This window comes from Copadichromis virginalis, linkage group LG20 (assembly GCF_057382275.1).
Source record: "Copadichromis virginalis isolate Kocher_CV1m ecotype Utaka linkage group LG20, C_Virginalis_male_GT1.1, whole genome shotgun sequence".
NCBI lineage: Eukaryota > Metazoa > Chordata > Actinopteri > Cichliformes > Cichlidae > Copadichromis > Copadichromis virginalis.
Genome location: NC_140637.1, coordinates 16751638 through 16779071, shown reverse-complemented (window position 1 = coordinate 16779071; position 27434 = coordinate 16751638). Strand labels below are relative to the sequence as shown.

The 27434-nt window shown below is 39.0% G+C and overlaps 4 protein-coding genes across 4 annotated transcripts; 3 read left to right on the top strand and 1 right to left on the bottom strand.

Moving 5' to 3' along the window:
* Positions 1-1949: 1949 nt before the first annotated feature.
* Positions 1950-14498, top strand: slc13a3 (solute carrier family 13 member 3). The gene is made up of 13 exons (XM_085443799.1): positions 1950-2403; positions 3007-3272; positions 3618-3796; positions 4420-4489; positions 8243-8422; positions 8523-8648; positions 8783-8875; positions 8980-9084; positions 9196-9293; positions 10553-10665; positions 11037-11198; positions 12659-12796; positions 12875-14498. The coding sequence occupies exons 1-13, from the start codon at positions 2296-2298 to the stop codon at positions 13055-13057; spliced, it is 1821 nt and encodes a 606-aa protein (XP_085299925.1). The 5' UTR covers positions 1950-2295; the 3' UTR covers positions 13058-14498.
* LOC146684524 (uncharacterized) lies at positions 5018-7894 on the bottom strand. The gene is made up of 3 exons (XM_085444581.1): positions 7873-7894; positions 6371-6577; positions 5018-6021 (listed from the first exon to the last, which is right to left on the bottom strand). The coding sequence occupies exons 1-3, from the start codon at positions 7892-7894 to the stop codon at positions 5411-5413; spliced, it is 840 nt and encodes a 279-aa protein (XP_085300707.1). The 3' UTR covers positions 5018-5410.
* A 2051-nt stretch (positions 14499-16549) lies between the features above and the next one.
* On the top strand, positions 16550-19050 carry ocstamp (osteoclast stimulatory transmembrane protein). The gene is made up of 3 exons (XM_085443802.1): positions 16550-16581; positions 17320-18328; positions 18412-19050. Exons 1-3 carry the CDS (start codon positions 16550-16552, stop codon positions 18760-18762), a joined length of 1392 nt encoding a protein of 463 aa, XP_085299928.1. The 3' UTR covers positions 18763-19050.
* Positions 19051-22003: 2953 nt separating this feature from the next.
* LOC146684521 (thyrotropin-releasing hormone receptor) lies at positions 22004-26067 on the top strand. The gene is made up of 2 exons (XM_085443804.1): positions 22004-22826; positions 23923-26067. Exons 1-2 carry the CDS (start codon positions 22050-22052, stop codon positions 24310-24312), a joined length of 1167 nt encoding a protein of 388 aa, XP_085299930.1. The 5' UTR covers positions 22004-22049; the 3' UTR covers positions 24313-26067.
* The last annotated feature ends 1367 nt before the right edge of the window (positions 26068-27434 follow it).

Below are 27434 nucleotides of genomic sequence, written 5' to 3'. Positions count from 1 at the left end.
CAAGCTTTCAACACAATCCTCTTCTGGAACACCTACTTTACCTCTGGGCCAGGTTTTACCCAGATTTACTGTAATATTAGTCAGAAATTACAGGAAATTTGTATTCAATGCAATACAGTTAATACACTACAATTATGTCTATTTCAGAAATTCATTAAAAATCATCCTGAACACTTGAGGTCCAACTTTCAACACATTTCTCTTCTGGGACACCTACTGTACCTCTTTACCAAGTTTCATCCAGATCTACTGTAATATTACTCAGAAACGACAAGAAACTTGTATTCAATTCAATACAGTCAATACAATTATGTCAATTTCAGAAATTCATTAAAAATCATCCTTAGTAGTTGAGGTCCAACTTTCAACACATTCCTTCTCTGGGACACCTACTGTACCTCTGGGCCAGGTTTCATCTCAATCCGCTGCATCAATAATTGTTTAATATTGATGGATCAAAAGTGCTGCTGAGAGAGTCATAACAGGGACTATAAAGAGACAGCATATTTGCTTGTCTTCACTGACTCGCTTTGAAATCCAGATTTTAATTTTGGAATATTAGGTGTACTTGTGGTTCCTATAGAATTTTAAGGTTGAACAGGAATCAGTCTTCATCTCTCAGGCCTCTCTTCTGTGGATGCAGCTTACATCATTCTGTACAATACGATAATTTTTAATTCTACAACTGTTTATAACCTGCATAGTTCACATTTCTGTATAGCTGTATATCTCATATTTCTGTATAGTTTTTTTTTCATATTCTGTATAGTTTTTCATATTTATATCCTGTTCATAGCCTGTACATAGCTTGTACTCACTACAGCCTGTACATACTTATAGTTATAGCATATTCATAACATACTTCATACCGTGTACATTGTAACATACCATAATAGACCCATTTCTGTAATATACTTACATACCTATATTATTGCTAATATATATTGTAATATATCTATATCATGGCTAAAGCACTTCTTGATGGATGCAAACTGCATTTCGTTGCCTTGTACCTGTGAAATGTGCAGTGACAATAAAGTTGAATTCTATTCTATTCTATTCTATTCTATTCTATATTAATTCAGAAGACAAACACCCATCTCTGCTTTTGAGATTAGCATTAAAACCCTCAGTTTTGACAATTAATACAGTTATAGTGGATCAGGTGACCCTGAATCTTCCCTTATTTGTGCTGCAATAAGCCTAGGCTCTTGCGGGCTTCCCATCATGTATGAATTTTTTCCTTCTTTGCTCGTTCTGTGTTTATACACCTCTCTGCATTTAATCATTAGTTAGTATGTATCTCTTGCACAGTGTATATGTTGTCCTGTCTCCTTTTCATCAACCTCAGCCAGTCACAGTAGATGGCTGTCTCTCCTTGAGCCTGTTTCTGCCAGGTGTTTCTACCTCTTCAAATGGAGTTTTCCCTTCCCACTCACACTAAATGTTAGCACATATGGGGTACTTAAATTGTTGGGGTTTTCTTTGTATTATTGTTGTGTTTTTACATAAAGTGTCTTTAGGTGACTGTTGTTGTGATTTGGTGCTGTATAAATAGAATAGAATAGAATTGAATAGAATACTGTACTTCAGACCGGGAGATTGGCAAAATGTATAAATAGGATGGCGATTAGGGGAATTGGAGACAGCTGTGTAACACAGCAGGGATACATTGGGAATAAGAAGACAGTGGAAGTAAGACTCAACACAAGAAAGAGACAAGAGGCCACCAAACTAAAACACAGACTAAGACACACGAGCTTGACACAGACAAAACCATAAACAGACATAAATCTCCATTGTAATTTGTGTGTGTGCGCGTGCGACTGTTCGCGCGCGTGCACGGGTGCGCGGGTCTAGGCTTTCAATCGGGATATAAAGCGAAAAGGCGCTACCGTAAAGACTTGTGTAAAAGCGCAAGGAAATTTATGCGGCGGAGAAGAAGCGGCTGGCTTGACCGCGGCTCACAAATGACGGCTCACTTTACTGCGGTTATTATTTTTGCAGTCCGGCAGTTTCCAGTGTACTTTTTAAAATGAACGTATGAGCGGTGACATTTCCATCGCTGCCCCTGAAGATACCTCACTCCTGTCATGCAAGAGTCCATTCAATTGGGAAATTTGGCAGTAAGTCGACTATCCCATTTAACACACCATCACAGGAGGAGTTAACCTGTAGCAAAGCGTGTGGTTATAATCTTCTCTGTGCTCAGCCACGGGCTTCAAAGTGCTGCCTCACAGGTTGCTCTCAGCCAGTCTGGACGTTTCCTAAACTGAGCACAACTTCAAGCCAGGGATGAGAATATCTGTACTGTCCAAGAAGCTGTGGTGCGTCCACAAACAGCTAATCCTTGTGCTCACTCCGCTCGTGTTTCTGCCTTTACTTTTTACTCTACCGGAGAAGGTGAGTGAATTTCTTTGTGCCACAGTTATGCACCCACTGTTTTCCAAAAAACTTACACACAGAAAGCACGGTTGTCCTATTATAAATGCATAACACAGGTGCAAGCAGGAGATTTATGTTTAAAATCAGACTAGTTCGCAAAGGGTTTGGTCCATCTTTATACTTGTTTTGATTAATCAGAAACTTACAGACATGCTTATATAAACTGAGATTTTTTAAGTAATAAATTTAGTCAATAATGCTAAAAACACTCATCTTCTACTGTCACTACAACCTCAATGCTTTTTACTCTTGGTTAAGCACAATAAAGCTTTTGCTGGGAGTATTTTCACTGTGCATACTCCGTGAATCATCTGATTCAGCCAAAGAGTCAATAATGCAAACCTAAAACTAAAAAGTGATTATTATGTTAATGCTTTCATGTTAACGATGTAAAAAATAATGTTGTCTGTCTGAAACACATATAATGTGAAGGATACACAAGTTACTGAAAACATAACGTGTAATCTGCTTTCTTTTTTCTTGTTAAGTCTTTGCTTTGTTTTTTAGCTGTTTTTTTGTATTATTGCACAAATATTATTGACATGTTACTGATCTTTTTAGGAGGGAAAATGTCTTTACGTGGTGGTGCTCATGGCTATGTTTTGGTGCACGGAGGCTCTCCCTCTTGCTGTCACAGCCATGCTTCCAGTCTGCCTCTTCCCAACACTGGGAATTCTTCCAGCCAAAAAAATCTGCCCTCAGTACTTCATCGAGACCAATTTTCTCTTCCTCAGCGGCCTTGTGTTGGCATCATCGATTGAGGAGTGGGGCCTGCATCGCAGAATAGCCCTAAAGGTCCTCAGTATTGTTGGAGTAAAACCAGCCTGGTGAGAAAATAACTTTATCAGAAGGCAGTTTAAAGCTGATGAGGATTCTGTATTTATCCCATTTTAAGTAATACCTGGAACTTATTTTATTTCCCTGTGTTGTGAACCTCTGTGCTGTCCAGAAATACCTAAGTCACCCTACATGTCCTTTTCACGTCTGTTTAAATAACATTGTCACAAAATATGGTAGCTAGTTAATTCAGAAAATTCTGCAACAGGGAGGGATATAATAATAAAACATAAATGTCTGAATCTTTTGCACAGAACTACATTTAATTATATTTTTATTTTCATACTTAGGGTTGTTTACCGAGTTTAAGATTGTGGACTGAATTGTTTTTCCAGGCTCATTCTGGGAATGATGCTGACCTCATCCTTCCTGTCCATGTGGCTCAGTAACACCGCCACAACAGCCATGATGCTCCCTATCGCAAATGCCATCCTGGAGAGCCTGTTTGGTGATCTGGAAACCCTAAAACAAAAGTGCAAGTCTGTCGAGGATCACGAGAGTGCCATAATAAATGGTACGCTGTCAGTTTTCAAACTTATACTGATGACAAATCAAGGTTTTCTCTGAAATTTACATCTTAATATACTGAATGAAAGTGATTATCCTTTGAGTGAGAGAAAACGTTTGGCCAATTTTAAATCTTTTTTTGGCTGAACCAAAACATTGTTTAATTCAGTCTTATTGTCTTCATAGTCATTCAAGCAGCAAAGGGCATTGCTGTGACAGGGGCGAATGAACATTAAACACTTCATCTTCGAATGAATAGTGAATGAAGACAGGTTGAACGTTTATCATCCAACTGTGTCTCTTCACAAAATATGTTTCATTCTTGAAAGATGATTGTTGCATTGTTTTAACCTTGTTCCCAAGAGCCTTTAATATATAATCTAATATGTGAACTTTGTGCAGCGTTTCCAATGCACTGTCTGACAACAAGTTAGTGAATCCTGAAGTAGTAATGGATTAAGGGGGCTTTGTTGACTCAAAGTCAGCTATTAAATAAAACAAAAGTACACCACTGTAAAAGAGCTGAAACTCACAATTTAACTCATGTTTGGACACTTTGAAGATTGAGTAAGTTAGTTTCACATGTAACCCTGAACCCTGTCAAAATCTATTTGATTTATTTTCTTGCAGGTCAGTCTACTGTAAAGCTGCATTCACTGCCCTCAGTGCCAACAGAAAAACAAATAATGGCAACAGAAGGGTAAGAAGCATTTGTGTTTTGTTTTATATTTTTATTTTAAAGACATTTCACTCCTCTGATGTCTTTGCTAAATCATTACACAAACAATAGATGTTGAGCTTTGCTTAGCTTATGTCATGGTTGGCTGTGTGGCAGGCAAGCAAGCAGGAGTGGTGGACCCAAAATGCAGAACTCAGACACTGAAGTGAAACTTAAAGCGCAGCTTTATTGCTGAAAATTGAAAAACCTCGTACTAACTAAACTCACCAAAAGACAAACAAAAGTCTGAACAGAGGAACTGAGGACTGAAACACTGGAAAAGAAATACTAAACTGGAGCAGGAGACTCCATAAAACAGAAAGAAACAGACAGACTTGACACTGAACGAGAGACACAACCTAAGAACTAATCGCTCACAAAGAATAACTGAAACATAGAATAATACTAATAAACAAAGCATGACAAAAGGATCAGACTACAAAGGAATATAAGAACTGAAAATGCTGGGTCAAAGTGACCCAGGACTGTGACAGTACAGTACCCCCCCCCCCCCCCCCCAAAGGGTCTGGCTTCTGACAGCCCTAAACAAAAAAACGAAACAAGAGCGAGAAAACAAGAGAGAAACAAAACACAAGGAGCCCAAGAACAGGAATTACTCAAAACAAATCCCACTGGGTCTACCATGAGTCCACTAATCAAAAGGTTCAGGAAGCCGACAGCACAAAAGTCAAACAAAGGGTACTCAGGGGGACGGCCCCGCGGAAGGTAAATGGCCTATATTTATAGTATTTATTTATTTATCGTCATTGTCAAGAACAATGAAATTGCGTTTGGGGCTTCCATACAACCCAAAAAAAGCGCATTACTAGTCCCTAAGGACCCCAAAGCGCTTTACATATCCAGTCATCCACCCATTCACATTTACACACTGGTGATGGCAAGCTACATTGTAGCCACAGCCACCCTGGGGTGCACTGACAGAGGCGACAGGTAGCGGAAGGCAGCGGCAGCGGCGACGACAGAGCTGGTCCGGAGGCCGCCCACGATGGCGACGACGCCCAGCCAGTGGCCTGGAAGGCGGCCGGCGATGTTGAGGGGCTGGACGTACATTGGACCGGGCGAAGCTGAAGGCTCTGAGGCAGGACCAGATGAGAATGGCGCTGCAGGCGGCGGCGTGGAAGCCGGAGACGAAGGCGCTGCAGGCGGCGGCGCAACAGGCTGGACTGATCCCTTGGACCCTTTAGCAGAGGGTGACAGCTGGGCAGGCTCTCCAGAAGCCCCAGCGTATGAGGTAGATGCAGGGCCAGAGGTCATTAAGACCACTGGTTGACCAGGTGGGTGAGAGTACAGCAGGCTAGGGGACTGAATTGAAGTCTGAACTGGTGGCCATTGAAACGGTTGTGGTGAGAGTGGAGTAGGTGATGGAGTAGATGACTGCACTGGCGGCCAGGCGGGTAACTGGGCTACAGGCAACGGGGACACTGGAAACTGAGCCGAAGGTGGCGACTGAGCAGCTAACTGAGCAGAAGGTGGCTGCTGGGCAGGTAACTGAGCTGAGAGCAAGAGAGCAGATGACACTGGTTACTGAGCTGCAGGCAGCAGTAATGATTGTGATGGAGGTTTAGCAGGCCGGGCGGCTAGCTGAGCTACAGGGGCTTGAGCTAGTGACTGAGCTATGGACTGGAAAGATGACTGAATTGATGGCAGGGTTAAAGACTGAGAATACCAAGCAGCGAGGGTTTCTAAGAGGGTGGCTGAGTCTACTTTGCCGGGGCCACCAATGCCAAATAATCCAAAACAGAGCCTCGCTCTTAGTTCTGTTATGATTCGAGACAGCTCACTGATGTCTGGAAAACTCGGGGGAAAACTTGTAGTTGACAGGAAATCATCAAAAAACACTACCTGAATCAGTCTCTTGGGAGTGTCCACAGCATGAATTACAGCCCGGCAATAATCCAACAGCTGCTCTAGCAACTCCTCCTCCCAGCCTAAAGGTGAGTCCACTGGGTCCATTTTGTGGTCGCGTCGTTCTGTCATGGTTGGCTGTGTGGCAGGCGAGCAAGCAGGAGTGGTGGACCCAAAATGCAGAACTCAGACACGGAAGTGAAACTTAAAGCGCAGCTTTATTGCTGGGAAAAACCTCGTACTAACTAAAATCACCAAAAGACAAAAGTCTGAACAGAGGAACCGAGGACTGAAACACTGGAAAATGGAGACGACACACTAGAAACAGATCACACAGCCAGTTGAGGGTACAACACGATAGGGAACACAGGAAAACACAGGGCTTATATACACAGGGGAGTAATCAGGGAATGGAAAACAGGAGGGAGACACAGCTGGGAGGGTTTGGGGTAACGAGACACGAGGAGCAAAGCTAGACACACTGAGATGAGGATCAACCTTTCACAATAAAATGGAAAACAAGAAACAGACACAGACTTGACACTGAACTGAACTTATACTGAACGAGAGACTCAACCTAAGAACTAATCGCTCACAAAGAATAACTGAAACATAGAATAATACTAATAAACAAAGCATGACAAAAGGATCAGAATACAAACCATAATACAAAGGAATATAAGAACTGAAAATGCTGGGTCAAAATGACCCAGGACTGTGACAGCTTACTGCGAAGACTGGAAATGAGGTAGATGTAGTTCTAATGGCAACAAAATCCAAGAAACTATCCAGGTGCTAGTGCTATGAATATAAGGCAAGTTTAAAATACCCAGGATATATTTTCCTCTCTAGCATCATTTACCCTGATATCACGTTAGATGAGAGAGTGGTGTGATGTTCACGTTTTTGTGGTGTTATATGACAGAAGTGGCATATACACAGCCAGACAGAAGACATGTGGACAGGTCTACTTACAGCAGAACTGCAAAGACAAACTATAATATTAGAAAAGCTCTGTACAGTAGTGTAGTATTAAAAAGTGTTGCATGAATATGACGGTGCTGTGGAATGCAAAACTGAAAAAGTGTCATATAAATGCAGACCTTGCAAGTCAACAGACTTATAAGTAACATAATTCTGTCATTAAAATATGAGGACCTGACTGTAACTATAAATATGTTCTGTTAAATTAGCAGGCGATGCTGTTTCATGTGCATCTAAGAGTTTTTGCCTTAGTTTTTCATCTTCAGCCCAGGCAGTGTTAACTGACCCGTAATGAACAGATGAAAACCAAAAAACAGATTTCAGATTGATAAATTTTCTTGGCCTTATGCTTAGGTGCCCTGTTTCAGTGTTGTAGTACTATAGTTTAGGTTTACAGAACAATACGGTTGCTTTAAATTGCTTATAGCAAACAGGTAAAAAGGACCTGTCTTGACTGAGGCTCATCATAGAAAGAAAAGAACTTTAGATGTTCTAGTCCTAGAACATGCTGTTACCGAAGCACTGAAGCCTGTGCATTTTTCAGGAATGGAGGCAGTGATTTTGTACATGATGATCTCTGATTGTGAACATGACCTGCTTTCAATCAGGCTTTCACAACAAGGTTAACCCTTAAGTAACCCTTCTAACCCTTCTAAGCCCCAAATCCTGCTTCACAGTGCAGGCATCATTCCCTTCGTCTGTGTTAAATTTATTTTTTAATTACTGAGCTTTACATTTTACAGACTGTGAAATACAAAACTAAGCCAACACATATGAAGTTTGCGGATTCATTTTGCCATACAAACTAAAGAGTAATATCCAGCTGTGCAAACTCTGAAGTTTGTGTAATAATTCACATTTTATGTAAAATAATGCTTCTGAAAGGACTGATACACCAGAACTGACGGACCCGAGGACAGCTGAGGAGAGCCGAGCAGAGGCGCAGTATCAGCTCAAAGTCTGGAAGGGGTTTTTGATTTGTATCCCTTATGCTGCCAGTATCGGAGGAACCGCCACACTGACGGGCACGGCACCTAACCTCATTCTGATTGGACAGCTGAAAAGGTAACTCTTTTGTTTTTGTGTAGCATTTAAACAATGCTGATTCAGACACAGAAGTGATATGTTTCAGTGTGTTTAACAGTTATAATTTTGTCTTTCACAGCTACTTTCCAGACTGTGATCTTATCAATTTTGGCTCTTGGTTTGCATTTGCTTTCCCACTCATGCTCCTCTTCCTGTTTTTGGGATGGCTATGGATTGCATTTCTCTACGGAGGATTGAATACAAGGTTGTGTATCTTTTCTTGCTAAATTTTTCAATAACACCATCAGCATTACAGGATACAAAAACTGGACCATTCCATGAGTAAGGTCTTTATTTTATGAAAGCCAATGTTTACATTATGTGTTCAATTTTTTGCAGATTGTGCATCACAAAACAAGACAGGAGAACCCAGGCAGAAGCCAGAGCCAAGGCACTGATAAAGGAAGATTACAGAAAACTAGGGCCCATAAAGTGAGGACTCGTGTATGTCTTGAAATCTCATGCAATAGATGCTGGATGTAAACTTTCTAGGACATAGTCTTTGACTTACTCTTATTCTGCATTCATGCTTTCAGCTTTGCAGAGGGAGCCATCTCTTTCTTTTTTGTACTGTTTGCCGTTCTCCTCTTCACAAGGGATCCAAAGTTTGTGACCGGCTGGTCTGTGTTTTTTAAAAAAGGGTAAGAGAAGCTGACTTTTAAAACCTTGTATGAAAGCTAGCACATTGTATTCTGGTTCTGTGCTCTATTAGGTGTCCATTTCAATTTTGTGCTCGTCTTGCTGTCCTTCAGGTACGTTTCGGATGCAGTCACCGGTGTCATCATTGTGTCTATACTGTTCTTTTTTCCTTCACAAAAGCCTTCCCTGAGATGGTGGTCCGACCCTCAAGGTTAGTGATAGCATATCTGCTAAAATGCCATTTATGAGGCATCATTGTCTCATTTCAGTTCTATTTGTTACCATATATAGGATTTTCTGTCGCAATATTACAACTTTGATAAGTCAAAAGTTAATATCTAAGACCAGATATTTGTGGAAAATTCAAAGATTCTGTGTCTCTGTTTCTAGAACAGCTTTTGCAAAACACAGAAATTAAGCTGAGGAATGTTAATAATATAGATTAGAGAGTCTGAGGAAAGTTCCCGTCTGAAAGTGAGACTGTAGTTTCTCTGTTTCTGTGATTAGAATAATCTCTTAAAGCTATGTGGACACACTTTGGGTTTTTTTCTTTGTGTGTTTGTGTACTTGTATTTTGGATTACTCGTGTTGTAGCTACATGCCTGAAACGTCCATTTAATAATCAAATTCTGGTGAATCTTTTTGTCTTGGTGGACAAAAAAAATGTCTTATGGAAATCATTTTATTGATTTGGTTAACTCCAAAATGTGAATACAAATGCGAATCAGCATCCACTAAAACGGAGAAGCGTGTGTGTATGTGTGTGTATGTGTGCGTGTGTGTGAGTGAATGCTTATGTTATGTTCAGCTGGTCAAATAAACAACTTGATGCTGGAAAAGAAAGCAAGCCATGTGGTTCATCTGTCACTGAGGGTCACATTATTCGAATAGAGTGGGTTCACTCTATGTCAAACAGAGTAGGACTTTTAGCTCATTAAACTAAAAATAGAGCAAATAAATACAAAAATATGGTAAAACTACAAAAGAATATTTGGTAGAAAGCACTAAAATGTGTATGTTAACATGCCAAATATATTATATGGTAGACTATATGGTTTGCTGCTAAGCAGTTTGGTAGTAGTTTGATTTTCAACTCATCCATATGTTAACGTGTTCTTCACCACAACCCTAAACCCAGAGATACTTCTTCCGCCTCTTTAAGATTCAAGATTTTTATTTGCCATTTGAGCACAGGACCAACAGTCCATGCACACTGGAATTCTTGTGCAGAGCTCTCCGGGTCAAGTCAAACTTTTTACAAGATAAAGACAAAGCAACTAAAAAAGGAAAATAGAAATAAAGTAAGGAATGGAGATGTTATACTGAGGCAGAATCTTTTACTACTCATTATAAGGTTAACAATTAAGTTTAAGGATTTTAATCTCACATTGTATCGGTGCACAACAGCCTTTACATTTTTCTACACATGATAAACATTTTCTAATTGTTTTATCTCACATTTTTCCTCAGCTCTAAACACTCCTTATGTGCCTCTCCTTTCCTGGAAAAAAGCCCAGGAATCGGTTCCTTGGAATATCATTATGCTGCTTGGAGGCGGCTTTGCCATGGCCAAAGCTTGTGAGGTAAAGATGTTACATATAATATGTATGTAATACATATAATACATCAACAATGTTTCCTGTCTCTGTGCTAAGTTAAAACTGCTATGTGGTGCCTATGGTGGTAGCCAACTTTTTAGCAAATATTTTGGGACCATTTCCCCCAAAATACCAAAGGAAGCTGTTATTTTCAGTTTGCTTACTAATGTTTCTTTAAACCTCTATAGTTTAGAGTGGAAATGGAGGAAATTAAAGTCTACTAAGTCTGTTTATTAAAACGTGTCTCTGCTCTCCTTCGGTTGTCAGTGCTTTGTTTGATTCAAGTTCTCTGTTTTGGTTTCTTATGTTGTTATTTGATCTTCAACCTTTCACCTCTGTCACGTGGCATTCTGCAGGAGTCTGGACTCGCGTCCTGGATGGGAGGCCACCTCCAGCCTTTGGCTCAAGTCCCTCCTGCTGCAGCTGTGATGTTGATCACTGCTTTCCTGGCTTGTTTCACTGAGTTTGCCAGTAACACTGCCACCATTATCATATTTTTACCTGTCATTGCTGAACTGGTAAGGCTGGTCTTCAACCTAAATATATAAAATTTTGCATACAGTTTTAGACTGTATGCGAAATTAAAGTGAAAGTACAGTATATCATCAGATTATTTTTTTTATTCCTGTGTTATATTTTAGCTGAGAAAAATATCTTCACATATCAGTTTACCTGTGTGAGGTACAAACTCATTGCACCATGTCAGTGCAATCAAACTGACACAGATGACCATCAGGGAAACAAACTGGACGACTGTCTTACAAGATAAAGAAGTCAAAGTGAAGGGTGAACACGTTTTGCTGTCGACCTTGTCCTTTATGTCACTCAGAGGTTTAGTGGTCTTGTTAAACTTTTGCAATAGATGTTCTTATGTTTGTAGACTGTTGGACATTAACTGTTGTTAGACAATTATTATCTGGAGCTTAAGTACTCCAAGACAATGGCTACACAGGAAGAATAACCACTTAATAGCATGTAATTGTATAGGCTAGGTTTAAACTTTAGGATACTAAGCTGTTATTACAAACACAAACAGGCACAACACACATTTTGCTTTTACTGTATTTGAAGTTGTACACGCGCTAAAATAATAATTTAGTTTATCTTCTGGAGCTAACAAGTGAATGGCATTTCCTATATTTTTATTTTTCTCCCATTCTGCAGTACCTTCATTAGTGGTGTTATTATTTGTTATTTAACTGGTTACTGAATTCCCATCCTTGAGCTGAGTATTTTGGCCATCATCATCTTGTTTTGAAACTGGAAGTTACAAACAATGGGTGGCGCTGACAATAAGACTTAAAACTAGTGATTAAGACCACAAACCCATCAACAAAGTGTTAAAATAGTTTATAGATCGAGGGAGACAAACATCCATTTTCACACAGATCCCAATACAATTGTTTTGTAACTAGCAAAGTTGCCTCCATCTTGGTATACAGTCTATAATTATATAGAGTGAACATGTGATCACGTTAACACTAGCATTTAATAAAAAAAATAAAAATAACTATTCTGTACATAGTTAGTTCATATAAGTACTGTAACATGATTTTTCAGAAATGTAGTCAGTGATGATTAAGGCTTTAGGATTTAAACAATTTGTAGGCTAGGGTCCTAAAGCACACAATAAAAGAATTGACTGATTGACCGTTATTGCATTTACAGCCCATATTCGTTTCTTAATTAGTTTCTTAATTTTTTTAAATTAATTTTGTATATTAAATGTTAATTGGACTCCAGAGAGCCATGCAAACCCAACTCCTGTATTATCTGTTTTTGCAATGTATTGCTCCAAAATGAAGTATATAAAACTTTTATGCTTCTGTATTTTGCTGCCTTTGCCAAATGATAATGAATGTTCTTTTCACCTTTGTCCCCTTACTGTACTTTAAATTTAAGATTCTGGATTTTCACTCTGAATAAGCATAATGGGCCTTTTTATACATCCTGTCATAAACATCTTTTCCCTCCACAGGCTATTAATGTCTCAGTGAACCCTCTGTACTTCATGATACCTGCCACAGTAGGATGTTCATACGCCTTCATGCTGCCAGTGTCCACACCACCCAACTCAATTGCCTTTGCATCTGGACACCTTATGGTGAAAGACATGGTAAGATCCTCATTGGCTCTTGACGTTGAAAATATTACACAAAATTACAGCTTATGTTTTCCATTTCTGGTTCCTCAGGTGAAAACTGGCTTTGTGATGAACATCCTGGGTATCCTGTCAGTCACTCTGGCAATGAATACGTGGGGCATTGCCATGTTTAATTTGAATACTTACCCTGAATGGGCTCTCCCATTTAACAAGTCTGCTCTTGTGACCAATGCGCACTTATCTGTGGCTCAGTCGCTTAATGCCACGTTGTGATCACACACCAGATTTTAGCAAGAAGTTATTATAGAAGAAGTACCAGAAGAGTGAGCAGGGAGGAAAAACTGAAGTAGATACAGTTGTGATCAGAGGTTTACATGTACTCATCGTGGGCATGTGTGTCTCTGTAATTTAGGGCCTTTAATGATTTCTTTGAATTCGAGATTTTAATGGGTGGGATGATTACACAGCATACATGTTTCATTGGAATATTTGGGATTTTTGGTCATTAGACATCTACCAATGACAGTGAAGAATACTGTTGATTGACATAAATAAAGTAGTGGGTCACCTAGGCAACCAGGACCTGAAATGTCCACAAGTGACTAGGTGGCAACTTTAAAGCAATATATGCCATGAAAATTGACCCCTTCCAACTGTACATATATTTCACATACATCACATTGGGAAGACAGGGAGAAAAAAGAACTCCACCCAGACTGAGCTCCTACAGGCAGTTTGAGAACAGAAAAAACACAGCAACACTGAGAGCACATGAACACACCATACAACAGAAAGGACGGGCATCGGAGGCATTTGGAGGGGAGGAGGGGGATTGTACATCTGTCTGTCTATATATTTGAGCCTGTACATATACTTTTGACTTGTGGATTAGAGAAAATCCAAAGTAAATTCAAACTTAAGATGAGATAACCTTTATTAGTCCCTTGTGCACCTAAATATTTTTTTAAGTCATAAAAGACGCTGTAAAAGTCATTCCACCCATTAAAAAGTCTAGTTCAAAGAAATCATTAAAAGCTCAAAATTACCATGACATTCATGCCTATGATGAGTGTATATAGTTCTTCACTACAATTGTTTCTGTACTGTCACAGTCAGAAAACACATTTTTCCAGCTGTTAATGATGCTTTGAAAAGGTTATCATATATATATTTGACTGCCTTTTTAGGGTCTCAAAGGTCTAGATTTTAAGCTGTGAACAGATTTGGTACAAAAATGTTAAGTTTTAAAGACAATGAAGCAATACATGAACTCAGTTAATGAGAGTTGATGTATTGCTAAGTTTAAAAACTGCTGAAGTATTTTACTCTCTGCTTTCTTAAAACTGAATTAGAGCAACATCTAACCTCAAACACATGCTTTGAGCACTGAAGAGTGTTTTATATTTTTTAAATAATCAGTCAGACTGCGGAGTGTGCTGTTTGTATCGTTACTACAGGCTGACCTCTGCTGGAAGAAGGAATGAGACTGTGAATAACACTTTTTAAAGTATATATTATGGTTAAAATCACTAAAAGATTGTTACTTGTTTATGTTTCACATGGCACACTGCTAAAGCCATACCACATAAACAACATTTTAAATCATTTTCTTTATTATATTATGAATCTTGACTAATGAATGTGTAACTTTTGTTACATGGTGATCTGCACTCATATATTGTGCTGTCATAAATAAAGCCAGTTTGTAACTTGATGTTGTTTATGTATTTGTTATGCACAGTTTTGTTTTGTTTTAAGTGAGTTCCCCTGTTTGTATCAGGAAAGTTTTTTAAACTCTTGCTGGAACATTGCGGCCCCTGCACACACACATAGACACACAGTACAAAGCACAAAATTCCTTATAATGTTCTCTTGGTGTTCTCACATGCCCCAACAATTGTTAACTTGTGCAGTAATGTGCTGGTTATTCAGTGTAAGCGTTGCCACAGCAAAAGGTCTGTAGTGTTTAAATGTGAAATCAGAAAAGTTATCCAAAGCTAACAGACTGTAACCAAATGTACTAATTTGTACAACAAATACAAAGGTTACAGGCAAATAACCTTTGACCCAAAGCAGATTCATAACTGTGACTTGATGCTTTTATTTATTTTGTGTGTTTGTTATTCATAAAATTTGAAACAAAAACCAATTAGTATTTAAGACTCAAAATAAATAGGCCTACCTTTTTACCACAATAAGTAATTAAGTATTTTGTGTATCTTCTCTAACAACTCACACTGTGTTCACAGCCGACAGGTTAGCTTACTTGAATAAGTTAAAGTAGGCTTTGAGGAAGGCTTTTAGGAGCCATGGGTACAGCTTTCATTACAAACAGATATGCCAGCACCGAGTATCCATCATAGTCCTGAGTCCTGACTCAGTTTTGACTTCTTATGATCTTTTTAAACTTTTATTGTTTTTAGGGTGTCTGTCTGCCTTTGGGTTTATTGATTAGAATTGAATTCATTTGTGTTAGTTTATTCCTGCCTACTCAATTGTTTTCTGCCGATTACCCCTGTGTATCTTTCAGTATAAATAGCGTCAGGTGTCCTTTATTGTGGTGTCTCATGGATTTGTTATTCTTCTTTGGATTTTTGGATTTTAGGTCCCTTTGCCCATTTAAATATGACAGCCCCTTAAACCTGAATTCTTTCTGATGTTCACCTGACTCACTTGGTTCCAACAGAAGTCTAAGGAAAAATAGCTTTGATCTCCTTCGAATGTTTGACCTCATTAAATTATTTCCGTACGTGTTTGTGGTCTCAACACTAGTTTAAACTCTTATTGACTATAATAGAGTGAACATCACAGTTCCTATTAGAGTCCAAAAGGGAACTAAAACAGGGTGTGCTTTCCTGGAGCTGGTGTAACAAAAGTAAGCCAGGATGTCCAAGCTGTTATGTAACAAATTAACAATCCCAAGACACAGTGCCAATAAACTTCCTACGTATTCAAGACCTGTGTGAAAATTATAATCCATTTGGTAGGTAAATAAACAAGGCTTTCGGATTGAAGATGTAACATTAGCTTGTCTGCAGTTTTAGGGTCCTCCAAGGAACCTTGTGATTTTTTTTGGCATTGCTTCCACCAAACCGAGTAACTAAGGACACAGTGGACAAAACGTAAAACACAAGGTGGTTACTGAATGTCAGCTTTTATTTGTTTAAACTTGAAGCAATTCTGATGTTTTTTGATGTTCAATTGGACAGAAAAGAGAAAACAAACCCACCTTCATGGATTTCTTGCCTCCATTCAAGAGCTAAAAAAAAAAACATGTTGTTGCTAGATATAATTGCCTAATATAGCTTATTCTCAATTATATTCTTAATTCTTAGCACCCAAGCTCAGTTGACACAAGACAGAAAGTAAATTTCAGTGGGGAACGTAACAATGACAAACCAGAGGAAAGATGACACACAAAAGTGTTATGTCATCTAAACTATTTTCAGTTTAGAAGAGGAGTTATAAGCAAAGTGCTCTGTTACTTGTATTGTCAGTGTCACCATCATCAAATCATTCTGAAAGCGCACTTTGGTTAGTGTGACCTGCCACATAGGGCTTATGAGTGTGTCATGCTCTCCATATGATTTTGTGTCATGTGTGGTTTAGATGCAGAGGGACTATCTTTTTTATTTTCCCACGTGGAACTTGTAGGCAACCAACATGACAGTGACTGTTGCGCAAAGTTCCCCTTTTTAGCCTTTACAGTCCACCAACACTTCCTGTTTATTTTCTCAGGCTCCTAATTTCTTAGAGAGGATGAAGATGATCACAGAAAATTTTGTTTTGCTTGTCAGGTAGGAGTTGATCTATTTTTTTGTTATTTAAATTATTTATATTTTATTATTATTATTATTATTATTATTATTATTATTATTATTATTAAAAAACTTTTGTTTTCCACTGTGTCTTTTACAAACCCAGGCATTGAAAATGCATTATTTGTAAAATAACACGATAGGGAGAAAATAGTTGCATGGTTTTTTGTAACGTGCAGAGGGAAGAAAAAAATAATGTTTTAGTTTAGCATATGTTTCAATACTTTAGCCTTATAGATGTTGTTGTTTCTCCTCTGATCTTGAGTTTCTATAGATTGAGCATAACGTGTTGCTTTTTTAGATGTTTTAGCCTACTTTCCTTTGTCAGACAAGTTCTACTTTAGTGATTTCTTGATTCAACTGGACTAACAATTCAGGGCTGGTGGGAGGAATTAAGCTTTCCAAAAGAGTTAATTTGTGATTTAGGGGGAAATTACTTTTTTTTACATAGAGCCAGGTTTGAATAGCCTTTTTTCCTTTAATAAATGAAATTATCATTTAAACTTGTATTTTGTATTTGTTTGTGTTGTTTTTATCCAATATTCAGATTTGTTAGACGATCTGAAACATGAGACAAATATGCAAAAAAAAAAAAAAAAAATAGAAAGGGACAAATACTTCTGTACTGTTTAGTGTTAATAAGAAATGCTTAGAGCCACTTCTCTGTTGAATCTTTAAATATTCTAAATATAAAGTGTTGTATTGTTTTCTCCTCAGAAAGAGAGCAGGATCTTGCAGACAGGCCTTAACGTCTCTGCTGACATACCTCTGGGAAGTTTACTCGGCACCTTCTCCTGCAGGCAGGGACATCCTCACTCTGCTGTCTCTCTGTTTCACACTTGCCTGTGTTACTGGTGGCTTGCTTCACCACTGGCTGTCAAAGAGTCTGAGATATGATTACGAAGCGTCGGTTCAAACTGTCAGTATCTACAGCGTGAGCATGTTTCTGGTCTCCTTCCTGTGTCATCCCCTGCGCTGTGTGCTAACAATGATTCTTCCTACAGTCTGCACCAAACAAGGACGGAAACTCCTCATCACGGCCTCTGTCATGATTTTGGTGCTGAATGTCATCCCTAATATCACAGTAAATGTGGGAGCAGTTGCACGCATCCTGAAATGCACTGCTGAGGGTTTTGCAAAGACTTTATTAAACTCATCTGAACCTTTGAACAAAGCCAAGACAGACCTTGTTGAAGAAGCCATCAAAGTAAAGTGGGAGGACTTGAGCATTGTTACCAACTTAAGGACTTTGGATCATTACACACATATTGATGTGTCAGATGTCAAAAGCATGTTTACTAAGATAATTGGGAAGATAGAGGTCAACTTCTCACATGCCAGGAACCTCCTCAGAGAATACAAACTGCTGTCAAACCGGATTCTTGCTGCCGTCTTTGTTGCACTGCTGATCGCTGAGTCTGCACGCTACTTGAAATCTTATCTGACATCAGTTCATTTTGATAATGGGTACATCTCCAAAGAGCTCTTGCAAAAAATGCCAGTTAATGAAAGGCCAGCTAAAAATAAAATCAATCTTGAAAACTGTAAAGTAATAAGTCAGGAATGTTCCTCTTGTTTCGTATCACTGATTGTGGTAACTTTATATTTCATTGCAATAACCCTAATAGTAGTTTTGGATCATGTTGTGTACTACATAGTTCAGATGATTGTGCCATGGTTGCTGGATTTTCCACCTACATCTGCTGTTATAAGTGTCAATTATAAGGTAAGACAGCACTCGCTCAATTTAATCTTTTTATTTTCTTTTTGGCTTTTTGGAGTCTTTTATAAATTTGTTTTTCCTTTTAGGTTCAGTGGTTCCCCCCTGCGTTTTGTATTATCCCACAATCCTGCATCAAACGGGAGCTGGTAAACTTCCACAGGGATTACAAGTGGAATTTCAGCCCTGGGCCATCTCTCTGTGATGTGACAACTTCAGCTCCAAACCTGGGAGTCACACTCCTGCTGGGATGTCTCTGGCTGATGAGCTACTTTCTGGTTTTCCTCGAGGTTTACGCAAGGCGGTTACGCAGAAAAATCTCTGCATCCTTCTTCAGAAAGCAGGAGGAGAAGAGAATAGCTTACTTGATGAGGAAAATGCATGTGAAGCAAAATAAAAAACACAGAAAAGGGCACATTTCTGTTCATGTGCAAGTTTGAATGACATGTAACAGCTAATGAATAGACTGCTATGGCAATGGGTTGCATGTTTAGCCCATTTGGATCAACTTATCTAGTGGTACTTTCACTTTGTGATGTAACCAAAGTCGTGTGGATGTGTAATTTTGTATATTGGTATGATCTGTCCTGTTAGCCTTTTAATTCCGAACTCTAATAGAACAGCTTTGCTTGATTCACAGTTCAAAAAGTTATCTTATACTGGGCTTTGGTGCAGCCCCTCTCTTTATTCTCTATCCCTACTCACACCCATCAAAGCCAACTTTAGTTGTTTTTTTTTTATTTGAGGCTTTTTGCAAACAAAAGGTTCATGCCCACAGAGCTGTGTATTTGTGTCGTATTAAGGCTGTTCAACGACTTCATACAAGAGTAGAAATAACAGAGCTGTCTCAATCCTGACCTTTTGGCTCACAGGGCTCACAATGTTTCTTGTTTCATTCGGTGGTCTTCGTTGTTTCTGTTTTGCAAAATGTAAACTGAATACAGTGCATCCTGTGTATGAGTCACAGTTATAACACCTTTCCTCTGTAAGCGAGTCAACACTCAACATACGCCTCTTCAAACCCTGTGGTTCAAAGCGATGCACCAACACTTCTGCTGAATCTGCATCTTGTTTTGGACAGAGACTCGCCTGGTAACTTTTCCCCCCCATGATATCATCACAGAGCAATGTTTTCCGTGTTCTCTTTTATTTCTTTTATTTCTCTGCAAGTTAGCCTTTTTTTGTTTTGTTGTTGTTTTACCATCCAGCCCCACTAGATGCCACCATGGTGCTTTGGACAGCTGGGGACAAAGACTAATAAGAGGTGGTAGTTCCTGTCAGGAAATGAACAGTAACAGGTCGGATCTTACAGTTTTTGGAACACTATACTGACCCGAATACCTTTAATAGATTAAATGAATCTGTTTCATCCACATGTTCAATGATTCGTCAGCTTATTTTAATCACAGTGCCCCTATTTCCTTTCTCTTTTGCATATCAGTATGCTCCTGCTTAAAATTCCCATGAGGCTGTGAGGGTTTATTTTAAGACCTCATCCCAGAATATTAATAGACTTCTTCATTGTCTATTTTTACTCCTGACTTTTGGCCACTTCACAATTGTCTCAGCAGTGTAGAGATGATAATAATAAATTATTCATGTTTTGTCTGATATTATGAGTTATTGCTCCTGTGTTACCGTATAATAAATAAAACAAAATAAAAGAAATCACTTTATCATCCTTTTTATGTATATTTTTCATAAACTCTGACTGATACCTTTGACTTGACAAATAATGTGGCCTTCTAAACACACTAACTATAATCCTCATTAAGCTTTCATAACATGAAGCAGTTCAATCAGAAAATTACCTGTTCTGTAAGTTTTTTTCTTCTTTGACACTGTTACATATTCATTACACGCAGTCTGCAGACTGAAAATCCAAGAATCTGCGTGCATTAGTATTCTCAGTGACAGCCTTGTCCAAAGACAGAGGGTCAAAAAGCTTTTTAATCTGTTTTCAATCACTTCTGATTTTGTGGATGACCAGTGTTATCATTTTTTCTGCTATGGGGAGCGCAACTATTTAACAGTATCAGCTCTACCCTCACATGTATAATGCCAGAAGCTGTAAAAGCGTTCCCAAATGTGCATCATGGGAATAGCAAGACTCTTAATCTTAGGATGTCTGTGTCTGTTTGTCCCTCTGGGGAGAAGAATTATTCTAATTCTACACACTTTAGAAAACTGGAGAATTTAATGTAAATTATACAAGGAGAAGAGTTAACTAAATTACATCTGGTGTCCACAAAGGCTGTACTTAATACAGCAATTAGTGCTATTTTAATTGCATGTTCAATCATTCCAGTGGATGGTGTGTTGAATTGCATGGTGCCTGCGCTGTTCTTTCAGTAATTACAGGGTTATAGCCACAGAAGCTGACATGATGTTCAGGGCTTGGATGGTAAGATAAAATTGATTTGTACGTGGTGACTGTAGGAGGTGGGTTTGGATATAATGGTGTGAGATGGAGGGAGGAGTATATTGGGAAAGGAGAGAGAGGGAGAGAGCGAGTGAGACAGATGTGGGCGACTGGAGCAACTCTGAAAGAGGATTAACAGTCACTTATATTTCCTGGGATACTGCACCTGGGTACTGCCTTTCACAAATGATGGTAAGCTGCCAATTTTTTCCCTTTATCATCTCATTATTTTATTTCCCTGAACTAAATCAAATCCGAACGTGCATTTTTGTTCCTTCCCGAAGAGTCTGGCATTTGTAGGAGAACTGGGAAAGTCTCACATTTTTGATCACCCTAAATGTATATTGCAGCATTACCTTGTGAGATGATTTTAAATGGTTACATTGCTGGAAATTATAGATTTAGTCTGCATGATGGCTTTTAATGCAGAGGAGAACAATCATTTCAATTTTGAGGGTTACATTTTTTTTTTATCACATCCAAGCATTGAATAAAACCAGTGTTTAATAATGAACTGAATGAAGACAACATTAGCATTTATGAAGATGGGAGTTTAGCTTTTTAGAAGCATAATTGTAGCACCTTTTTAAATCAAGTTGCTGCTATTAATGTGTGCATTGATGGCTGTTAGGACTATTTCTTAAAATCTATTATCATTTACAGAGCTTGCTACAGTTATTTCATGAAGTGTGACAAAGTGATGTTTTCAAGCCTTGTGCCAGAATAATTGCAACAGGAGTCCATATAGGGAGGAGATTAAAGTGAGTGAATGGATCAACAAAGCGCTAGACTAAACATTTCACACAGTATTCTTATTTAAAAAGTGTAACCTTAACAAAATGCCTCATTTAACCCAAACTAGCTTGAACTTAATTGGCTAAGGTTATTGTGTGGGTCATTGTTTAACAAAAGCAATTTGTCAATGCTCATGTTTGTTCATCTTATAATGTATTATTATATTTTGTTGCATTTAGGCTGTCACACCAGAAAACCTTCAGGCGGTCTCTGTTGTTTCAATTTGACTTCTTGCTTATTTATTTACTAATTTTAAATTATTCTTATGATATGCCCCTTTTAATCAAGGCGCATCCGTACACTGGTTTTAAACTGTAGCTGGGAGAGGGAGTATTACACTTTTTTAAAATCTAGACAAGAATTAAAGGCTTTTACGAAAAGAATTGTAATATTGAACACCCTGCAAGCAAAACTGCTGTCTAATAATTTTGTTTCTCCACATTTTTGCCTTGAGGATTCCCATTTTGCCCCTGAAGATTAACTGAATTTTGGCAGCTGGACTTGAGCAAGATGGAGAACAACACAACCACCTTTCAGGATGTCAGTCGGGTTCTAAATCTGACAGAAATGCCTCTGAACCCTCTTGAAGAACAAGTCATAACGATATTTTTGACCATGCTCATTTGTGGAGTTGGGATTGCTGGGAATATCATGGTGGTGCTGGTTGTTCTGCGCACTAAACACATGGTGACCCCGACTAACTGTTACCTTGTCAGCTTGGCTGTCGCAGACCTCATTGTGCTCCTGGCTGCAGGCCTGCCTAATATCTCTGATGTTGTAGCCTTCTGGATATATGGCTACACGGGATGCTTGTGTATAACTTATCTTCAGTACCTGGGCATCAACGTGTCATCCTGCTCCATCACAGCGTTCACTATTGAACGATACATTGCTATTTGTCACTCCATAAAGGCACAGTTCATATGCACTGTTTCCCGAGCCAAGAGAATCATAGCTGGAGTGTGGATTTTTACCTCGCTCTACTGCACGATGTGGTTCTTTTTAGTGGACACAGATGAGACCGTCTATACCAACGGGGTGGTCGTCACCTGTGGCTACCGTGTCTCCAGAAGCCTCTACATGCCAATTTATTTCCTAGATTTCACTCTGTTTTACGTGATCCCTCTCATTGTGGCCACTGTGCTGTATGGGCTCATTGCCAGAATTTTGTTCATGAGCCCTCTGCCTTCGCATCTTAACGACCGAGCCGGAGGCGGGTCAGTTCACCAGGGGCACTCCAGTACCACCAACAAGGCCAACAAGGGTGCAGTCTCTGCAAGAAAACAGGTACTGCTAAGGTTATAAAGACAAGAAGCTTAGAGCAAAAAGGAAATAAAAGTAATAAAAGGGTTTTTTCTGAGTGGTTCTGAATAAAAATCCATAAACAGATTTAGGTTCAGTCCTAATAGGGTGCTTGTTTGGGTTCAAAGTGGCTTTGTGGATGGGTTTGACTATACCACAGCTAAATAACTCAACAGCCTGACAAGATAGTTCATAAACACGCTGAGTATTCCCAGAGGAGGAAACCAGTCTCTGCCATCCCCGCTAACCTGACCTTTGTAGTTTTGAGTGAACTAATAGAAAACTATTAGAGTGTTTGCCATGACATTTGGATTGGCCACTCACATCCCCCTCAAGGTGGGCTGTAATTGTTTTGTTCTTCAATTATGTTTTCATCTAGCCTAAGGAAACAATTGATCAAAATTTTCATTTGTCCAAATTAATAATAATGGATACTTTATTGATCCCCATGGGGAAATTACTTGTTTTTCTCTGCATTTGACCCATTCACTCAGTGAAGCAGTGGGCAGCCCACTAAGCAGGCGCCCGGGGAGCAGTGTGTAGGGACGGTACCTTGCTCAGGGGTACCTCAGGGTAGCCGTTAAGTGGATTCGAACCGCCGACCTTCCGATCATGGGGCGACCACTTTACCTACTGAGCTATCCCTGCCCCCTTATTTGTTCATAGCCAAAAGGTACCAACAATTCCCGTCAGCTTTCACTGATGAGACTAATTAACAAATGTCTTCAGGGCTAACTAGCAAAAGTAAGCACTATGAATGTCTTCAAGGACTTAAACTGAGTGCTATGATCTTCATATCAACGTATTATTTATCATTTGGCTCTCTGTGATAGCAGACTTTCTCACTGTGGTTGACAGGGTCTTTTATTCTCACTGCAAGCATGTTTGCAAACTATCCTGTCCTTATGTACAGCCTTAGAGCTATTTATGTGCGTCATGGATTCATATTGGGCATCCTCTACAACACTCACTTGACAGTAAACTCTGAGTCACGGCATGCAGTATGTCTGCTGAGATAATTCACATAATTGTATTCTTCCTCATTGTTATTCCTTATTTCCTTCCTCTGCTGTCTCAATAGATAACAAAGATGCTGGCTGTTGTGGTCATCCTGTTCGCTCTGCTCTGGATGCCTTACCGAACGCTAGTAGTGGTCAACTCCTTCATTGACCCGCCGTACCACAACACCTGGTTCCTGCTCTTCTGCCGGATGTGCATCTACACCAATAGTGCCATCAACCCCATCATTTATAACCTCATGTCGCAGAAGTTTCGTGTTGCTTTTAAAAAGCTCTGCAAGTGCCACTGGGGCCACAGGGAGGCCGAGTACAATGTGCCGATGTATTACAGTGTGATGAAGAATTCGACCCATGAGTGCAATGAACCGGTCACAGAGCAAGAAGAAGTCAGTTATCACATCACCCACAGGTCCAACATGACAGATGATGAAGCTCTCAGCATTTCTTCATGAATTTTCCTGAAGAAATGAAGCGTTTCAGTGATTGTGCGTGTTTTATCGGTCCATTGTTACTGGCTGTGGGTGCATGATAAATTAATTATGACAATGTTTAGGTTTTCTGTTATTTGCACCTGTTAAAAAATAACTACTGTGAAATCATTTTACGTGTGGTTTAATAGTTGTGGTACTTTGTGAAACAGTATTGTAACACCTATGTTGTAAATATCAGTAGAGTCTGTTAGTCCATGCGTTCATGATCTCAGTTACCTCGCCAAAGGAGGTTATGTGATTGATTCAGTTTGTTTGATTGCATGATTACTCAAAATGTTATAAATGGATTTGCATTTTACCAGAGGGGGGCAAGGCCCAAATGAGAAGTTATTAACTTTTGGAAATGCTCAAGATCCAGGACTTTTTGGAAGGATTCTTTATCGCAGCACTTTGGATCATATCTTCATAAATACATATCGAATTGAGTTAAGAAAAAAATGGGAGACACTGTCTTGATGTTATCAAGAAAATATCACAAAACATTTTGCAGCCACATATCCTTCAGTGATTCGTTTTACGCATAACGTGGAGGAAGTTTTTATTCTTGGTGGAGCTATGAAGTCTCCAGCTGCTCTTGTTACAATGTGCGCTAAACAAAATGTATTCGTTCTTCCAAATGCTTTGTTTTAAGACACACTGGGGATTTTATGTAATGCATGCTTTGTGTGCGTAGCTTGCCTCAAGACATTGTCCAGCCTTTGTAACTAGTTGTGTCAAGAGCTCGTTCTCTACAGCTAAGCCTCTGCAATACATGGCTCTACAAATGTTAATAACAACTGAACTTCTGCTCTTAGTGTGCTGAACAGTCTGAAGTGGCCTATACTTTGCGATAAATCACACTTTTTACCAACACCAATGATCCACACACACCACAGTCCATTATTTTTCTCTTTTTTTCCCCACAAAGGACTACATTTACTACATGGAAACAAGATAATATAAACAGCTTAAAATTTACTTTATCTGTGGGCACTGAGCATTTCAGACTGTGCAAGTATATCTTCCATTGCATCCTAATTTCAACATGACTAGAGGTCCATGAAGCGAGAATATTTGAATTCCTGCACAAATATCGACAACTTTCAGTGTTTCAAGTACATAGTAGCAAATTCTTTTTTCTTTATATCCCATTAACCCTCATCGTCTCTTCCCTGAATTTAGACTAACGTATAATGCTAAAAACTAAGCAAATCTTATCCCCTCATCCATCCACCAAAATTATTCCAGACTACAAAGGATTTTTTTTATGCAGGACATGTTTGTATCATTACATTTTCAGTCCTGCAGGAAAGAGGTAATGATCACAGAAAGCCTGATGGCAAACACATCCGTTTTGATTCGAAACATTAAAATACAGCCAAAGGAGATCTAACAACAAGCAACAGTATTAAATAAATATTGTGATGCTAATTGGCATCAACAAGTTTGCACTCTCCCTTATCTTCTTATTGTTGTGGTGTGCTGCCAGCTGTATCAATGCGTGTCTTTGCACCTAAATATATGCAGGTCCATTTGTCACTTAGTATGTAAAGAACCAGTGTGAGGCCCATGTATTAAACATTTACAAATGTTTTGCATATATTGCAGTTATCTATTCTGTACTTGACTATGGAATTTTGTAAACAAGCTTGTGTTGCCCTGTGAACTGGGATTAACAAATCCCCTTTACACATCTAAATGTATTCATTATCTTTATGACAGTTTTGTGTGTTGAATTAAAATAAATCCCTACCATATTATTCAGGCATTTCTTTTAGAAAATAGGGATTTAATGTAGATTTGCTTTTGTGAAGTTGATTCACAAGTACAGTGGGGAATTAATTATTTGATCCCCTGCTGAATTTGTTCTGGTTTGCTCACAAAGAAATGAACAGTCCCAGAAATGCAGTAGTTTCAGTAGTTTCATTTTAACCCTCTCAAGGCAGGCGTTGCAGATTTGCAACAGTTAAAAACTAACAACCTGATTACCCCACATACATATTTTATGAGGTTTTTTTTACTCAGAAGTACCACTGCAGGACTTGGTTGTGCATTAGCAACAAAAAGTTCAATTTGAGCCTGAGAGGGTTAATGGAGAGAGACAGAATATCAACCAAAAATCAAGAAAAAATGCATTACAAAAAAATTTATGAACTAAAAGTGAAATAAGTATTTGATCCCCAAGCAAAACCCTACTTGATGGGGAAACCTGCATTGGCAAGCACGGCGGAAAGATACTTCTAGTAGTCGGTCACCTGGTTTTCACACATCACAGGGGGGATTTTGACCCACTATTCTTCACAGAAACTCTCTAAATCCTTTATGTTTCTTGGCTGCCATTTGCTAAATGGCAAAGCTTCAGTCCTATCCACTGATTTTCAAAAGGTTTTAGAATTTCTTCTTCTTTAGCCACTTCTTTGTTACCTTGGTGGTATGTTTTGGGTCATTATCATCCTGGAAAGACACATCCATGCCCCACCTTCAGTGTTCTGGCAGAGAGAAAGAGGGTCTCAGCCAAGATTTTATGTTACATGGCACCATCCATTGGGCCTAAGTGTGAGAGCTGATGTTGTTCGCTACCCTTAGAAGAAAACAGCCAAAAAGCATAACGATTACACGTCCATGCTCGGCTGTGGGGGTGGTGTTCTTTGGGTCATAAACACCATTTCTCTTTCTCCAAACACAGCAGATCGAGTTGATCCCAGAGAGTTTGATTTGTGTTTGAGCACAGTATTTCCTCCCACGATTTCTGTAAATCATTTAGGTGTTCATTGGCAAACTTGACAGGCCATATCTGTGCCTTCTTCAGTAGGAGGATCTAGCAGCACTGCAAGACTGTGTAGCCACATAATGAGTTGGAGAATCTGTAATTCACTGGCTTACTGATTGTAACAGGATCAAATAACAATTTCCCCTACTATTGTTCTACAGGATATTTCAAGCAGCACATAGCTATTGTCCGTTTTCATCACTCTTAATAACCTATATCTGCTCACAATATGAATTAATTCCATATGCAGAGTTTCATAGTGAAGCACCACAAGAGCCTGACAAAGAGAATGAGGACGGAAACCTACAGCACAGAGCCAAAGAGAAGCAGCAGA